Source organism: Callorhinchus milii, unplaced genomic scaffold (assembly GCF_018977255.1).
Source record: "Callorhinchus milii isolate IMCB2004 unplaced genomic scaffold, IMCB_Cmil_1.0 Scaffold2, whole genome shotgun sequence".
Taxonomy (NCBI): Eukaryota; Metazoa; Chordata; class Chondrichthyes; order Chimaeriformes; family Callorhinchidae; genus Callorhinchus; species Callorhinchus milii.
Genome location: NW_024704743.1, coordinates 65096397 through 65109372, shown reverse-complemented (window position 1 = coordinate 65109372; position 12976 = coordinate 65096397). Strand labels below are relative to the sequence as shown.

Here is a 12976-nt window from a genome sequence, read left to right as displayed (position 1 = left end):
TGTGGGATATGATCATAGGTGCAATCAAAGAAGTTCTTTTTACAAAAAGCAGAGAAGGAAGGAGTGAAATTCCAGAGAACAAGGCTAAGTGAAGTGTTCACTGAAAAATAACCTAACCCCTTAATGCTCTTTCTACTGTGTTTCAACAAATATGTTTTAACTCCATTATAACTGCATTTGATATCTCATGACAGCATGAAAACATCGCAAAGTCCTTTACACGATTTACTGTAAAGCTTGACAAGCTCAGCAGCCAATTTAGGTACAGCAATACTCGATGAACAACCTTGAGGTGAATGGACAATTTTATCTGGTTGTTGGCCAGGACACCTGGAGAAATTCCTCTTTTTTCCAAGTAATGTCATGGGATCATTCAGTCCACCTGAACAGGCAGATGCAACCTTCATTTAACATCTCATCCAGAGGGTGGTACAGCACTCCTCTATCATTGCTCTGGAATGTCAGCCGAGATTATGAGCTCAAAGTCCTTTTGTGGGGCTTGAACCCACAAACTTCTAACTTCTAAGGCGAGAGTGCTATCAAATGAGACAAGCAAGCACCGTTCTCAGAGGTGGTGCTATAAGACTGTTAACATATTTTTCCCATTTTTTGCATTTTTATGGCTTCACAATGCCAAAGCGTAAACCTGTGCGGAAATGTTGCTAGTTTTGTGGTGCAGATTCATTCGCAATATTAATTGGAATAAAAATACCCAATTCATCCAAAGACTCAGTTGGAGCCCTTCCAGTTAGCAGAGGGCGAGGCTTTTCATCCCATCTGCCTTGGGTAGACTCCAATTTCATTCCCTTCAATTGTTCCATTTGCACGTCAGATACCTATTTTTATTTTCCTTTAACCTGTTGTAAGTGCAACAGACATTTCTGTGTTTCTCATGGGATGTTGCTCAGAGCATTTTAATAGCATTCTTATGGAAACGGGGACAATCACCAATCAAAATAACAAGTTATTATTAACCCTCCTGTGAATCTACTGCCTTAGCTACCTCCTTCACTCAGAAAACTGTTCCTGGTTCATATCTCCTGCCCAATTCACCCTAACATCGGTGGATGAGCTTTCAGCCATTCTAATCCCCGCTCTCTTAAATGCCATCCATCTTGCTCCCACTCTCCCTGCCTTCAAAACCTACCTTATGACTTATCTTAGCTCGGTGGTTAGAGCACTTGCTTTGCAAGTGAGAGACCTGAGTTCAATTCCAGGCAGAGGGCGAAACCTTGGGCAAGTTTCCTTACTCCACACAGAGCCTAATAATAATCCCTCCAAAAAACAAAACAATAATAAAATTGGTCATTTTCAATCTACGACTGTTTGTGGGACACTACTGTGCGCAAGTGGCTGCCGCGTTCGCCCACAAATGTACAGTCAATTCACTTTACAGTATATACTGTGAAGCGCTTTGGGACGTCTAGAAGACGTGAAAAGCGCTATATCAAATGCAAGGATTGTTGTTGTTATCTTTTTACCTGCTTTCAGCCAGCCATCCCCAACCCCCCACCACCACTACCAGCACCCCATCTCCCTCAGCTCAGGCTCCCAGTCAGTTGTGTAATGAGCTTTGAGATGTCATCCCGAAGTGAAAGAGCTTTTTAAATGTAAATTGTTGTTAGGGAGCTAGTTTGTAATTCCAGCTCTGTGAGTCTGAAACTGCAATTTTAAGAAAAAGATTGATAGTCTTTAACCAGCTAAGTATCAGTAACAGCACGTTTTATCACTTCAGTTCCCTGTTGACACTTATATTGTAATATATTTATATATTTTATCATATTTACAGCCCCAATGATTCATGGAGCTGAGAAGTTAAGCCAGCCCATGATAAATGGTTTTGACTAAAGTGGTTTCAGAGCTCGGATTGACATTGCTCGAGATTGAGGCAGCAGTATTGTGGTGCCAGTCACTTCAGCTGAAACATGGTGNAAAAAAGATGTGTTGCTGTTTCCTAGCCTGTGCTGTTAAAGTACAGTACATCAATCCTTTTCTCAAAATTCCACTTCCAATCGGTCGCAGAAGTAGACATTGAAACAAGTTCCCTAATACCTTGTTTTGGTGGTTCTCCCAACTTCTAATTCCATGAGAGGAATTTCAGAGTTCTTCTGAACAAACCATTGCATTGACATAATATAAGGGGTACAAAGGAGATGTTTGCTTATGGTCAGCTGGGTGTCTGATACATGGGGAAACCAAACACCATGCTTAAGAAACCAAAACAGAAGTCGCTGGGAACACTCAGCAGGTCAGGCAGCATTTATGGAGAGAGGAGAGTGAGTCAACTTTTCAGGTCCATGACCCTTCGTCAGAACACGGGGTCATGGACCCGAAAAGTTGACTCACTTTCCTTTCTCCATAGATGCTGCCTGACCTGCTGAGTGTTCTCAGAGACTTCTGTTTTTGTTTCAGATTTCCAGCATCTGCAATATTTTGTGTTTTGACCATATTTAAGAGTTTCACATGTGTATGCCACCTATACGTAGACATGTCCCTGTATCTGGAATGGCATGCACACCCTATTTACTTAATTCCGTAGCGTGCAGAGTATTAGGCACAGGTTGGTAAGAACCAAGGCACCCAGGCTGTTTAACCAGCTAAAAATGTCATTGAGGGCTTTTCTGGCAAGCTTCCCACAGCTTGTCAAGCTAGGACTACCCTGTCCAATGAGGGCTTTTATGGCAGGGTTTATAGGAGCTGAGGGGGAAGATTCCCTGCCCCCATCAAAGCAAATGGTAGCTTTACTACTGTGAGTATGAAAAGAAAACTTGCCCTGAATAAAACTGATTCTTTTATCCAGTGATTTAATTATTAACATTTTAGAGAATTTGAAAGAATAACCCTTTAAATATATATTTTAAAAGTTGTATATTTTCCAGTAATGCAGTTCAGGCAGTTTATTCACAAAGCGTTCTGCTCTTGTGCATGGATTCTCACAACCACTTTCTAAAAATTATGTGCTCTCGCTCCATGTTTTCTTCCCTACTCGTTCCACCGTTGTGATTCCCAATCCACGATTTATTTCTGCTCGCTTTATATGAATTACCCTTCCTCTGCAGTGGTTGCTAATAGTGATATATTGATTAGCCTCAGACAGATTAAGACTCTCAGTGAATCATCGATAACTCTTACCCTGCAATTTGTTGCTAACAGAGAGTCCTCATTAGTAAGGAGCAGTAACACAGAAACAGTCAGCGAATGTGAAAAAATCAGCTGTCAGCAATAGACTGGTAGTGAGAAAGCACAGAATTAGCCAACCTGAGCAGATTTACATAAATCACAGCTCAAGTGGCTTAAAAAGGAATGAACTTCATATACTGATGAGAACATGTGATAAACACTGAAGACATTAGCACATTCTCAGTTCTGTTGCTGATGTCACTGCTAGTTTCAGCAATAATTGAGTTTCTTTTAATGGGCATTGAATATAATGGGCACTATTTACCCTTTAGTTTACTAAATAATGCAAGATTTTAGTGCAGTAGATTTTGAAAGCTATTTGTCTCTTCTAGAAATGCTGATCATAAATGTGGAGTGGTTGTTTGTAACTCACTGACCCAAAATGTATAGTTAAATGCTGTAGGATTGGTGAAATCAGATGTTTGATAAAGATAGCAAGACAATCTGAAAGAGCAGGATTCTACCAGCAAGACTATAAGGTTAGCAGCTGTGTATCTGCAACCAGGGCACATTAGCTTTCTATACTTGTAAAATATCAGCAAAAACATATGAGAGATGTTAATGTGCACAACTCCATTGATTTATTTGGATGCAGGGCTCTCAATTGCCCTAGTATTGCATAGAGGCTACTGTCACTGGTGGATACGGTAAAATACAGTATTGTGGTAAATTAATATCCTATTCAAACTGTATTGCTCCATTAAACGTTGAATACTTATGGTACAGTGGACAGCAATTAAAAATTAGTGGGTGTGTTAGTTTAAAAGGGAACATTTGCTCAAAACACAATCAATTCCCTCTGCAGACTACAGTGTTTCTCAAAAAGACCAAATAGATCAAAAGAAATGTCATGTTTGTTGTGCATATGTTTCTGTAAACAGTTCCTACAGTATCTGAGCTAGGTACAAAACTAGCCATGAAACTACCCCCAATGAATTCTCACCAACTTATTGGTATTTATCCAGTTGATTCTCATTAATCCTGAATTCACATCAAATCAGCTATAGTAGATCCTACTGCCCCCGGCTGCTCCTTCTACTCAGCTAACATTGGTTTGCTTCAAGTCTTCTGCTCACCATTGGCGGGCGAACTTTCAGCCATTCTGCCTCACCTCTCTGGAACTCTATCCTGGATTCCTCCTCCTCAACCCCTCCCACCCCTTCCTCTCCGCTTTCAAAGCCCATCTTACGATCTATCTGTCTGACCCTGCTTTCAGTTATCTTCCACTCCCCCCCACTCAGTTTTACAGACCAATGCTGTACATATATTGTCAGTACTTTGAAGTGTAATTGACTGGCTAAGCTCAGAATTTAGACCATTAGAATACAGCTCCTTTATATTCCGTGTAACCAAATTAACAGGAGTCGAGGTGCCATTGCCAAAACTTGAGTTTTGCTTGCTAAAAATCAAAATAGCAGGGAGTAGGAGACTTAATTTTGGGTGTTGTGGGGTGAAGAAATGTGTAAAAGAGGAACAAGTTAAGATCTATCTATTTGTGCCGGGATGGGGATAAAGAAAGAATAAAGTATGAGGACTTAAGATTTAGGGGAAGCAACTAAAACTTCCTCACAAACAACCTGCATGTGTATGAATAAAGCCTTAAAGCTTCAATGTTTTGTTACGAGACTTCCAGCTACTATTGAATTTCATCACCTGTACAATCTCTAAACAAAATGCTAAACTTTATGGATTTAACACATGGATAACTTAAAGAAGCTTTGTTTTTTTCAGAAATAACTTCAAAGGCATTAAAATTGATGTTGCATTGGGTAGGAAGTAAATCTCCAGCATTATTCAGGAGTGTCACTCTCACCATGGTGACTAGCAATGTAAAAAATAATTCTGAAATGTTATATTGCCATTTTAAACACCGCAGCAGAAGAGCAATGATTTATTTTACCATTACACATATATTACTGATACAATAATTCAAATATCAGATGGGGAGAAACTGTTTCCTCTGGTAGGTAGGTCGGTAAGCAGAGGACAAAGCTTTAAGCTAATTGGCAAAAGAACCAGAGGAGAGACAAGGAGACATTTTTTTACCCAGAGTTGTTATGATCTGGAATGCACTGCCTGAAAGGGTGGTGGAAGCAGATTCGATCATAGCTTTCAAAAGAGAATTGGATAGGTACTTGAAAAGGAAAAATTTGCAGGGCTTTGGGGTAAGAGCGGGGCTAGTGGGTAGCTCTTTCAAAGAGCAGGCACAGACAAGATGGACCAAGTGGCCACTTTCTGTGCCGTAAGACTCTATGATTCTAAATGATTACAGTATCCTTCACACAAAGAAGTATCCTCCCAAAATGAGGAATCCACGAATGATCAATTCTAAGTGACAGTCAATCATAACCAGGTTGCCTCTAGATAACACAAAGCATCATCCACTCTTCTCTGCTAGCTGCCATAGTTGTTTCATTCAGGTCTTGTGTGCAGTTGAGTGCCACCATCTCAGCGTTGGCTTTCCGTGTAGGTCTTTCTCCAACTCGGATCTATTCTATCATCTTCCAAAGGTACAAATTTTCTGCCATGTAGTTCATTTTCCTAGCCCATCCTAGTTGTCTGACCCAAAACACACTGGACTATTTTGGGTACAGTATCTAACATTGAATACATCAGTTTTTTTAAAAAATCAGATCTTCATTTGAGGCGCTTATCAAGTAAAGAACATCATGGTAATTCTTTAACACAATAATGGTGTATTTTCAGCAGAACTAGAGAGGACTGTCCCTTTCAATTTGAATACTGTGATAGTTAAACAAGATCTGTCAGAAATTGGTCGTGCAGTAATCTCATGAAAAAATCTAATTGATTTGTGCTTTGTAAAACTTCATTTATGGATAAAATTTCTCCAAGTTTAAAACTACTTTTAATTGGTAAAAGAATTACTGAAAATACTCAGATTCATTTGTCAAAAGCCACATGAAAACAAAAAGATAAATAATTGAAGCATTCCAGCAGATGCATTCAATAGAAGTTGCAGCTCTAAAGGTTTGTAGGAAAATTACTTCAGATAACATTGTTAAGACTTGAATTCCACATAAAAGAAGCAATAAGCCATAACAAATGATTTCCAGTACCATTGTTTTGATACACAAGAGTGGGAATTAAACATGATGTTCATTCTATTATTTGGTTGGATTTTGGCTTCCTACTTTTTTGGCAGCCACATCATTGTACAAACTCGTGTCTAAGAATTCCTTTTTATAATCTCGCCCAAGAACCCCCTGAATCTTGTTCAGTACTAATAAAGGGAGCCCATCGTAATTGGACTAACTGACCACTGAACTGATTTACTGAACACAATTTACCAAGGCAACATTTATGGGTCCCAATGTGACTGAAAAATGTCCAATGTGAATTTCCAAGTGGGATATTTTCACTGCTTGTTTCATACGTAACAGTTCGGAGCTGTTTTCTTATCAGAATTATGCTTCATATAGAAAACACGGTAACAGGAGTAGGCCATTGAGCCCTTCGAGCCTGTTCTGCCATTCTATAAGATCATGGCTGATCTGTACCTCAACTCCAATTACCATCCCCCACCCTCCCACCGACCTGTATCCCTTAATACTCTGACCTAAACAAATATCTATCCACCTTAGTCTTGAAGATGTGAATGGGTCCAGCAACCACAGCCTTTGGGGGAAAGAGTGCACTGAGTGTTCAGAATGAAGACTTCTGTCTGAAATAGTAAATCTGTATCTTGGTAGTTTTTAAGGTTGAAAGGGTAGCTGTTGTATTCCTCCCATTTGGAGACTTGTGTATATGGAAACCCTGTTCATTAATTATTATTAATAATAATAATCCTTGCATTTGATAGTGTTTTATCAGGTTGTTGAGACGTCTCAAAGCGCTTCACAGAATATATTGTAAAGTGTACTTTTGTGCAAAGCAGCGTCCACAAACGGTCTTGGATTGAGTGACCAAATTATTATTATTTATTTAATATTTGTGAAGTGATTATTACCCCTGGAAAGCGCTTCACCAATCGAGTAACAACCGGGTTCCTACTTACTGCTAGGTAAACAGGCGAGTGGAGTAAAGAACTTGCGTAAGCTTTTGCCCTGCCAGGATATTGAACCTGGGTCCTCTCGCTCGTGAGGCGAGTGCTCTAACCACAGAATGGTACCGAATATAATTGAGTGGTGTGGTTCAGTACTGTGAGTTTGCAACTGATTTGCCGCAAAACCACAGGCTTTGTCCTGAACGCGATCAATGTACCTGCACCAGACCAGACGTGCACTTACACTGGGGCAAGACAAATGTGGGTGGTTCCCTCTTGTAAGATGGACCATCCCATTGTAGTGAGACATTCCATCTCGTGTCCTGGTCAAGAACTGACACAATGAACTCTCAGGAAGAACTTCGACCTGTTGCCATCTGGGTGGGAGGTAGGCACTCTGCCATCTGTATTCACAGGCCACCCAGATGTAAACAAGTTAGATTTGTTGTGCATGACATCACCCTATTTCACTTTGATAATGAACCACGGTTTACTTTTTTGCTAATGAACAATTTTTTAAAATCAGAACCTATCCAAGTTCTCAGGGTACACATAATCATTATTGTCTGACCTCTTTCTGGGTGGTCTGGTTTATTTTTAATTGAAGAGCTGATTAACTTTCTTGTTCTAGTACAGAATGCCATTGTGTGGTGTGGTTCAGTACCTTGGGTTTGCAACTGATTTGTCAGTGTTTTTTTTAAATATCAATGGAAATGAAATGCATATAACCTTTGATGTAGNAAAAAAATGAATTTTAGTAACCAAAAAAGGTTGCACTATATTTTCGATACAGAACTCCCATAGAACACTTTAGGGAATATCGAAACAAGGCTGTTATACAAATAGGCTCTAGTAGTTATTGAGCAATGAAGATACAATCTGGTCCATTTAGAATGAAAAATGTTAATGTTATGACACTCTACAATGTTAACAATGTTGAGCAAAGTTGCACATATTTTTCAAATCTGCCCCGTGGTTAAAACTAGGAATCTTTAAGCCATAAACTCATTTCTAAAACATTTAAATAAGAAATTAGAGACTCGGGTTTAATGTCACATTTATGTTTTATATGCAGACTGGTGCTGAATCTCTAAATTCTGCACAGAAAAAGCGTCGTGCTCCAGCTCCACCAGATCTCCCAGTACAGAAAACATTAGATAGAACAGAATTTGATAAGAGCAGTAGCCTTGGTAAGTGATCCTTTTCATGTTTCTAGCATAATTTTCAAGCACCGTTTGATCTAAATGCACAGATTTTTTGTTTGTAACTGTGGTTCATATCCAGAGTGGAAAATGACAATTGAATTAAGTTTCTTTCAACAACAGCGAGGACATGAGTGTCTGCCTTGATGAAAGAAGCAAAAGATAGTTAAATTGTGTAACTTTGTTATATCAGCAACATATTTGTGCATATATCCACTCAGTTATTGGATAGCACATATCTACTTTAATGTGTGTAAGATGAACGTCACCTCAGATGCCATTAATTTCCATTGATTAAGTGTGGCAAAGGTTGGATTATCAATGTTTGCTGAATCAACCTATGCAAAGTCTTTTAGCATGAAGTGCATCAAATGTTGGTAGGGCCAAAGTTATTCAGTTGTAATTATTGCTGAATGCAGCTGAAATATTTGTATCTCACTCAGCTATGAAATATATCAAAGGGGAGGGGGTCCATTTGTACAAGGCTGCCCTGAATGCTCCCCACTAGCGTTGAAATTCTGGTCATTGTTAATTATAGCGTTTTTGGCAATGTCGGCTGCTAATGGGATTATCCATTATAATCGCACATCACAAAGGTGCTAAGCGTAACGTAGCCTGGATGTCAGCCCACCTGCCTCCTATTTAATAAATGGTAAGTGGAGGAAACAACTGTATTTTAACTGTTTTAGGGAATAGGTTATTCTACAAGTGTAAAATCTACCCACTGCTAAATAAATTTGTAAAAGCATACCATTCATACAATTGCTATTAACCTCCATATTATGCTGCTACAAACTTCAGTTTTGCCATTGTGTCAGCCTGGCTCAGTTGTTAGCACTCTGGCCTCTGAGACATAAAGTTATGGGGTTCAAACGCCATGTTGGGACCTTAACGTTATCATTTAGGTTAAAACTCCAGTGCAATGCTGGGGGAGTGCACCGTTGGCGGAGGTCCCGTCTGTCAGGTGAATTGCTAATCCGAGGTTACGAGTGCCTGTTCAGATTGACATTAAAGATTCTGTGGCACAATTCGAAAAGACCCTGGCCAATAATCTCTCAGATAAAAAAATTGCTCCTCCATTTCACAGCTGTTTGTGGGACATTTGTTGTAGAAAAATTGGCTGCCCCATCCACCCACAAAGTTATTCTTTACAGAAAACCTTGTGAATGAATCACTTCGACACATTTCAACATGACGACATTTTTATCAAATGGAAGGAATATTATTTCTTTTGCTGTGTGGAACACTTAGTCAATGTTAATTTAGCTCATTTTTTTCAGCAAGAATGCTAAACGTTTCATCGGATTACTGAAGGGTTTACAGGTGTTATTTTCCAGATATACAGTACTTATAACCTTACTTGGTCCCTTATTTAGGTGTTACTGGACGTCAAGTGCCACTTAAGCCTCCAAGAGGCACACAGTCAGTGTTGGGCAATCAACGTAGCCCTCCCCAGTTAACCATCCCCCCTCCCCCACCATACCCACCTTCTCCGACCATTGAGATTACCGACCTGCCAGGAATGTCGCCAAAGTACAATCTCAGCAGCGAGGTGCCTGATGAACTGGGTAAATCAATGCTTGAATGTAGGTCCTCTGAAAAGTACATTCTGTCCTATTCAGTCTTAACATTTAATTCTTTGTTAATACTGATGCTTCTCGCTGGCTCCTATCGCTCTTTTCCATATTTCTATAAATTTCAAATCCATAAGTTGTTTCTTTCCAAATTAAGTACAACATTAAGTATTTTTAACCTTAACTCTCAGCTGGTTATTTTGCTGAAAAAGTATCAAAAAGAGTATATTTTGTAAATTTAGTTTAGAAAAGTAGCTTTAAAATATAAAGTGATTCTCACATTAAGACTACTTCATTAAGCATGAATTGCACCGAGACACCACAGATACATGAAGGTCAGTATAAATGCAAGTTGTTGTTATACTTATTTGCTTCCATGTAGGATTACATTTTGAGCTGGGGGGGGGAGGTCAAGTGATGCAATGAATTAAAACATTTATCCAACACAGATTGCTTGAATTAAATTATCAGCTATAACCAAATAATTTGGTGTAGGGCACCTCAGTTCTTAATGGGTCCGTGCTTTTAGCACACAATTGCCCTTGTTTCAGAACTAAACTGGCATCCTTTCTAAAACAGATCACAGGACTGTCTGTCTTAGAAAATGGAAAGTATGTAGTTATGCATTAGGATTGCAAGGTTAAGACATGTTGTAAAAGAGGCCTCAATCTGCATCAAACCTAGTAAACTTAATCTGAGAGTTGGAGGAAGACTAGAAAGCATTGAGTTAGGCTCTACTCAGAAGTGGTGCATTAAAAGTAAAACCTTCGCAAGAGCTGTACACATTCTTTAATTATGTAAAAATATGACCACAATTTGATGCCAGTTGGCGAAGCTTTACTCCCATGCACAACTCTGCTTACCGTCCAACAATGCAATTTTAGAGCAGGAAGTATAAATCAGACTTCCCACTTCAAATCACTTTAACAAATTGCTTTTAACATTATGAACCGAGCCTAACTGAACGGCAATGTGGCAAGACTTCCATATGTTTTTAAAGCAACACAGTTATGGAAGAATACAGAATAAAATGCTCAGTGATTAAAAAGTAGTCATATGATGTTAGCCAAACAATGGGTGACACAGAAGTCCATTGACAGTATTCACCAGTGTTGGCTTTGACCACAGATGATCTCACTGTTCCACATACACTGTAAATGAAGTAGCATTCATTTTCAGAACAAACTGTTTGTGTTCCATCGGAGGGTTCACTGAATTGTCACATAATCCTTCATCTTACCGAGTGAGTTAGCTGCATATCTCCTTGTTTCCATGTTTTATACTGCAGCTCGGCATTCACCCCAAAACTATCTGGTGAGTGATTGTATCAAATGTTGTGGTACTGAGCCACCCAGAAATATCTTAGGCTCAATCTCTAGATTATGCTGAGTTAGTCAATCTCTGATGTTGTACTGGAGGAGCACTTTGTTATCGAAGATGTCGGCCTTCAAGTCTGGCATCAAACTGGGTCCCATCTGCCTATTCAGTGGACGTTAAAACTCCCTGACACTATTTGAAAATAGAAGAGAGTTTTTCACCTGTGTCCTGGCCAACAATCCTCCAGATCAATTAGTCATTCTCTTCATATGATTTGCAGTGAATTCAAAGAACATATGCTTTACATCATTTCAAATATTTGTTGAGAAAAGAAATTTGAATTATTCAGGAGTGGTATTTGAACAGTGTCAGTCATATTAAGTTTGTACAGTGTTCTGTTCAAGCTGCGTTTACAGCACTGCATACAGTTCTGCTTATGCCTTAGAGACAGTGGGTGCTTGAAGGAGGGTTCTTTATGTAAGGCACAAATGCAAGAAAATTGCAAAAATTAAAAGGTAATTTTTACACAGAGAGTGGTTGGAATATGGGATTCCATGACACTGCCTTTTGTTGAAACAGAGTCCATAAGTTTTTTTTAAAAGGGAATCAGATAGAGGCTTTAAAAAAAATATTAAAGTGTATGGAAAGCCGAATTAGACTAGGTATATTATTCAACGAAGAACATGGGAGTGGATTTGATGAGCTGAATAGCCTGAATCTCTGCTGTAACATCAAATGATTCCATGACCTACTCAAATTGTATAATGTTCTAGTGAAGTTGCACATGGAGCAAGTTCTGGCCTCTCTGACATAAGGGGGTATCCAGATCGTAGAGGCAGTGCAGAGGAGATCACCAAAGCTAAATTTCAATGTTAAAGGGGAATGACTAGATAACTAAGGTCTCCAAGGAAGTGTTTGAGAGCAGAGCTTTCATAAAATGCACATGAGATGCTTAATGAGACAGACAAAAGCAAATGTGGAATAATACTTCTAGATATACAAAAATAACAGGATAAGGGGACATTGAAGAGCAATTATTGGATAGATAAATTATCAGTTGGAATAGATTACCACAAATGGTGTAAGAGATCAGGATTCTGGAATGAGATGACTGGTATTCTAGAAAGTGAACGTCAATTGTGACAAAGGACATTCTTCACTCAAATCTTTGGACTTGAAACTGAGTGAACACTTGTTGATTGTTTTAAGTTCGTGTTAAAGTTGGTGTGTTCATTTGCTATATAGATTTATTTAAAGTAGGGAACTTGTAGATCTTTAGTTCCTCTTTTGCGTGTGGATCTCTACCTCTGTTTCCCATTACTTTTCTTCCTTTGTCTGGGAAGGGAAGATAACTATTACCCATATAACCTTGTGAAAATTCAGCTCAACGAATAAAGTATCATTTCTTCGGGAGTAAAATTGCAGCATTTATGACATTCTCCTTCCAACTCATGTGCTCGTCTTTCGTTTAAAGGGATGATTGTTTTGAATTCTAACCACTTTTCACACACATTAAATAATCTTTGCATCTCACATTCCAGCTAGGAACTATGACGCTTTACAGGGCGATATCCTATCTGACTCCAAATCATGTTGTTGGAGGGTAAAATGCCTTGACCTTATGATTCATTTTTCTAAATGCAATGCTAATGGGATTATTTTGTTGCGTGATCTCTGTTTTAAAAATTGTGCACAAATGT

The 12976-nt window shown here is 38.9% G+C and overlaps 1 protein-coding gene across 1 annotated transcript in view; it reads left to right on the top strand.

Annotated features, from left to right (window-relative positions):
* The window catches only part of cobl (cordon-bleu WH2 repeat protein), a 156796-nt gene that overhangs the window by 84217 nt on the left and 59603 nt on the right, over positions 1–12976 (top strand). The window contains exons 8-9 of the mRNA XM_042332280.1: positions 8259–8373; positions 9762–9971. Of these exons, the coding sequence (XP_042188214.1) occupies positions 8259–8373; positions 9762–9971 (325 nt within the window). The remainder of the gene's footprint in view (positions 1–8258; positions 8374–9761; positions 9972–12976) is intronic.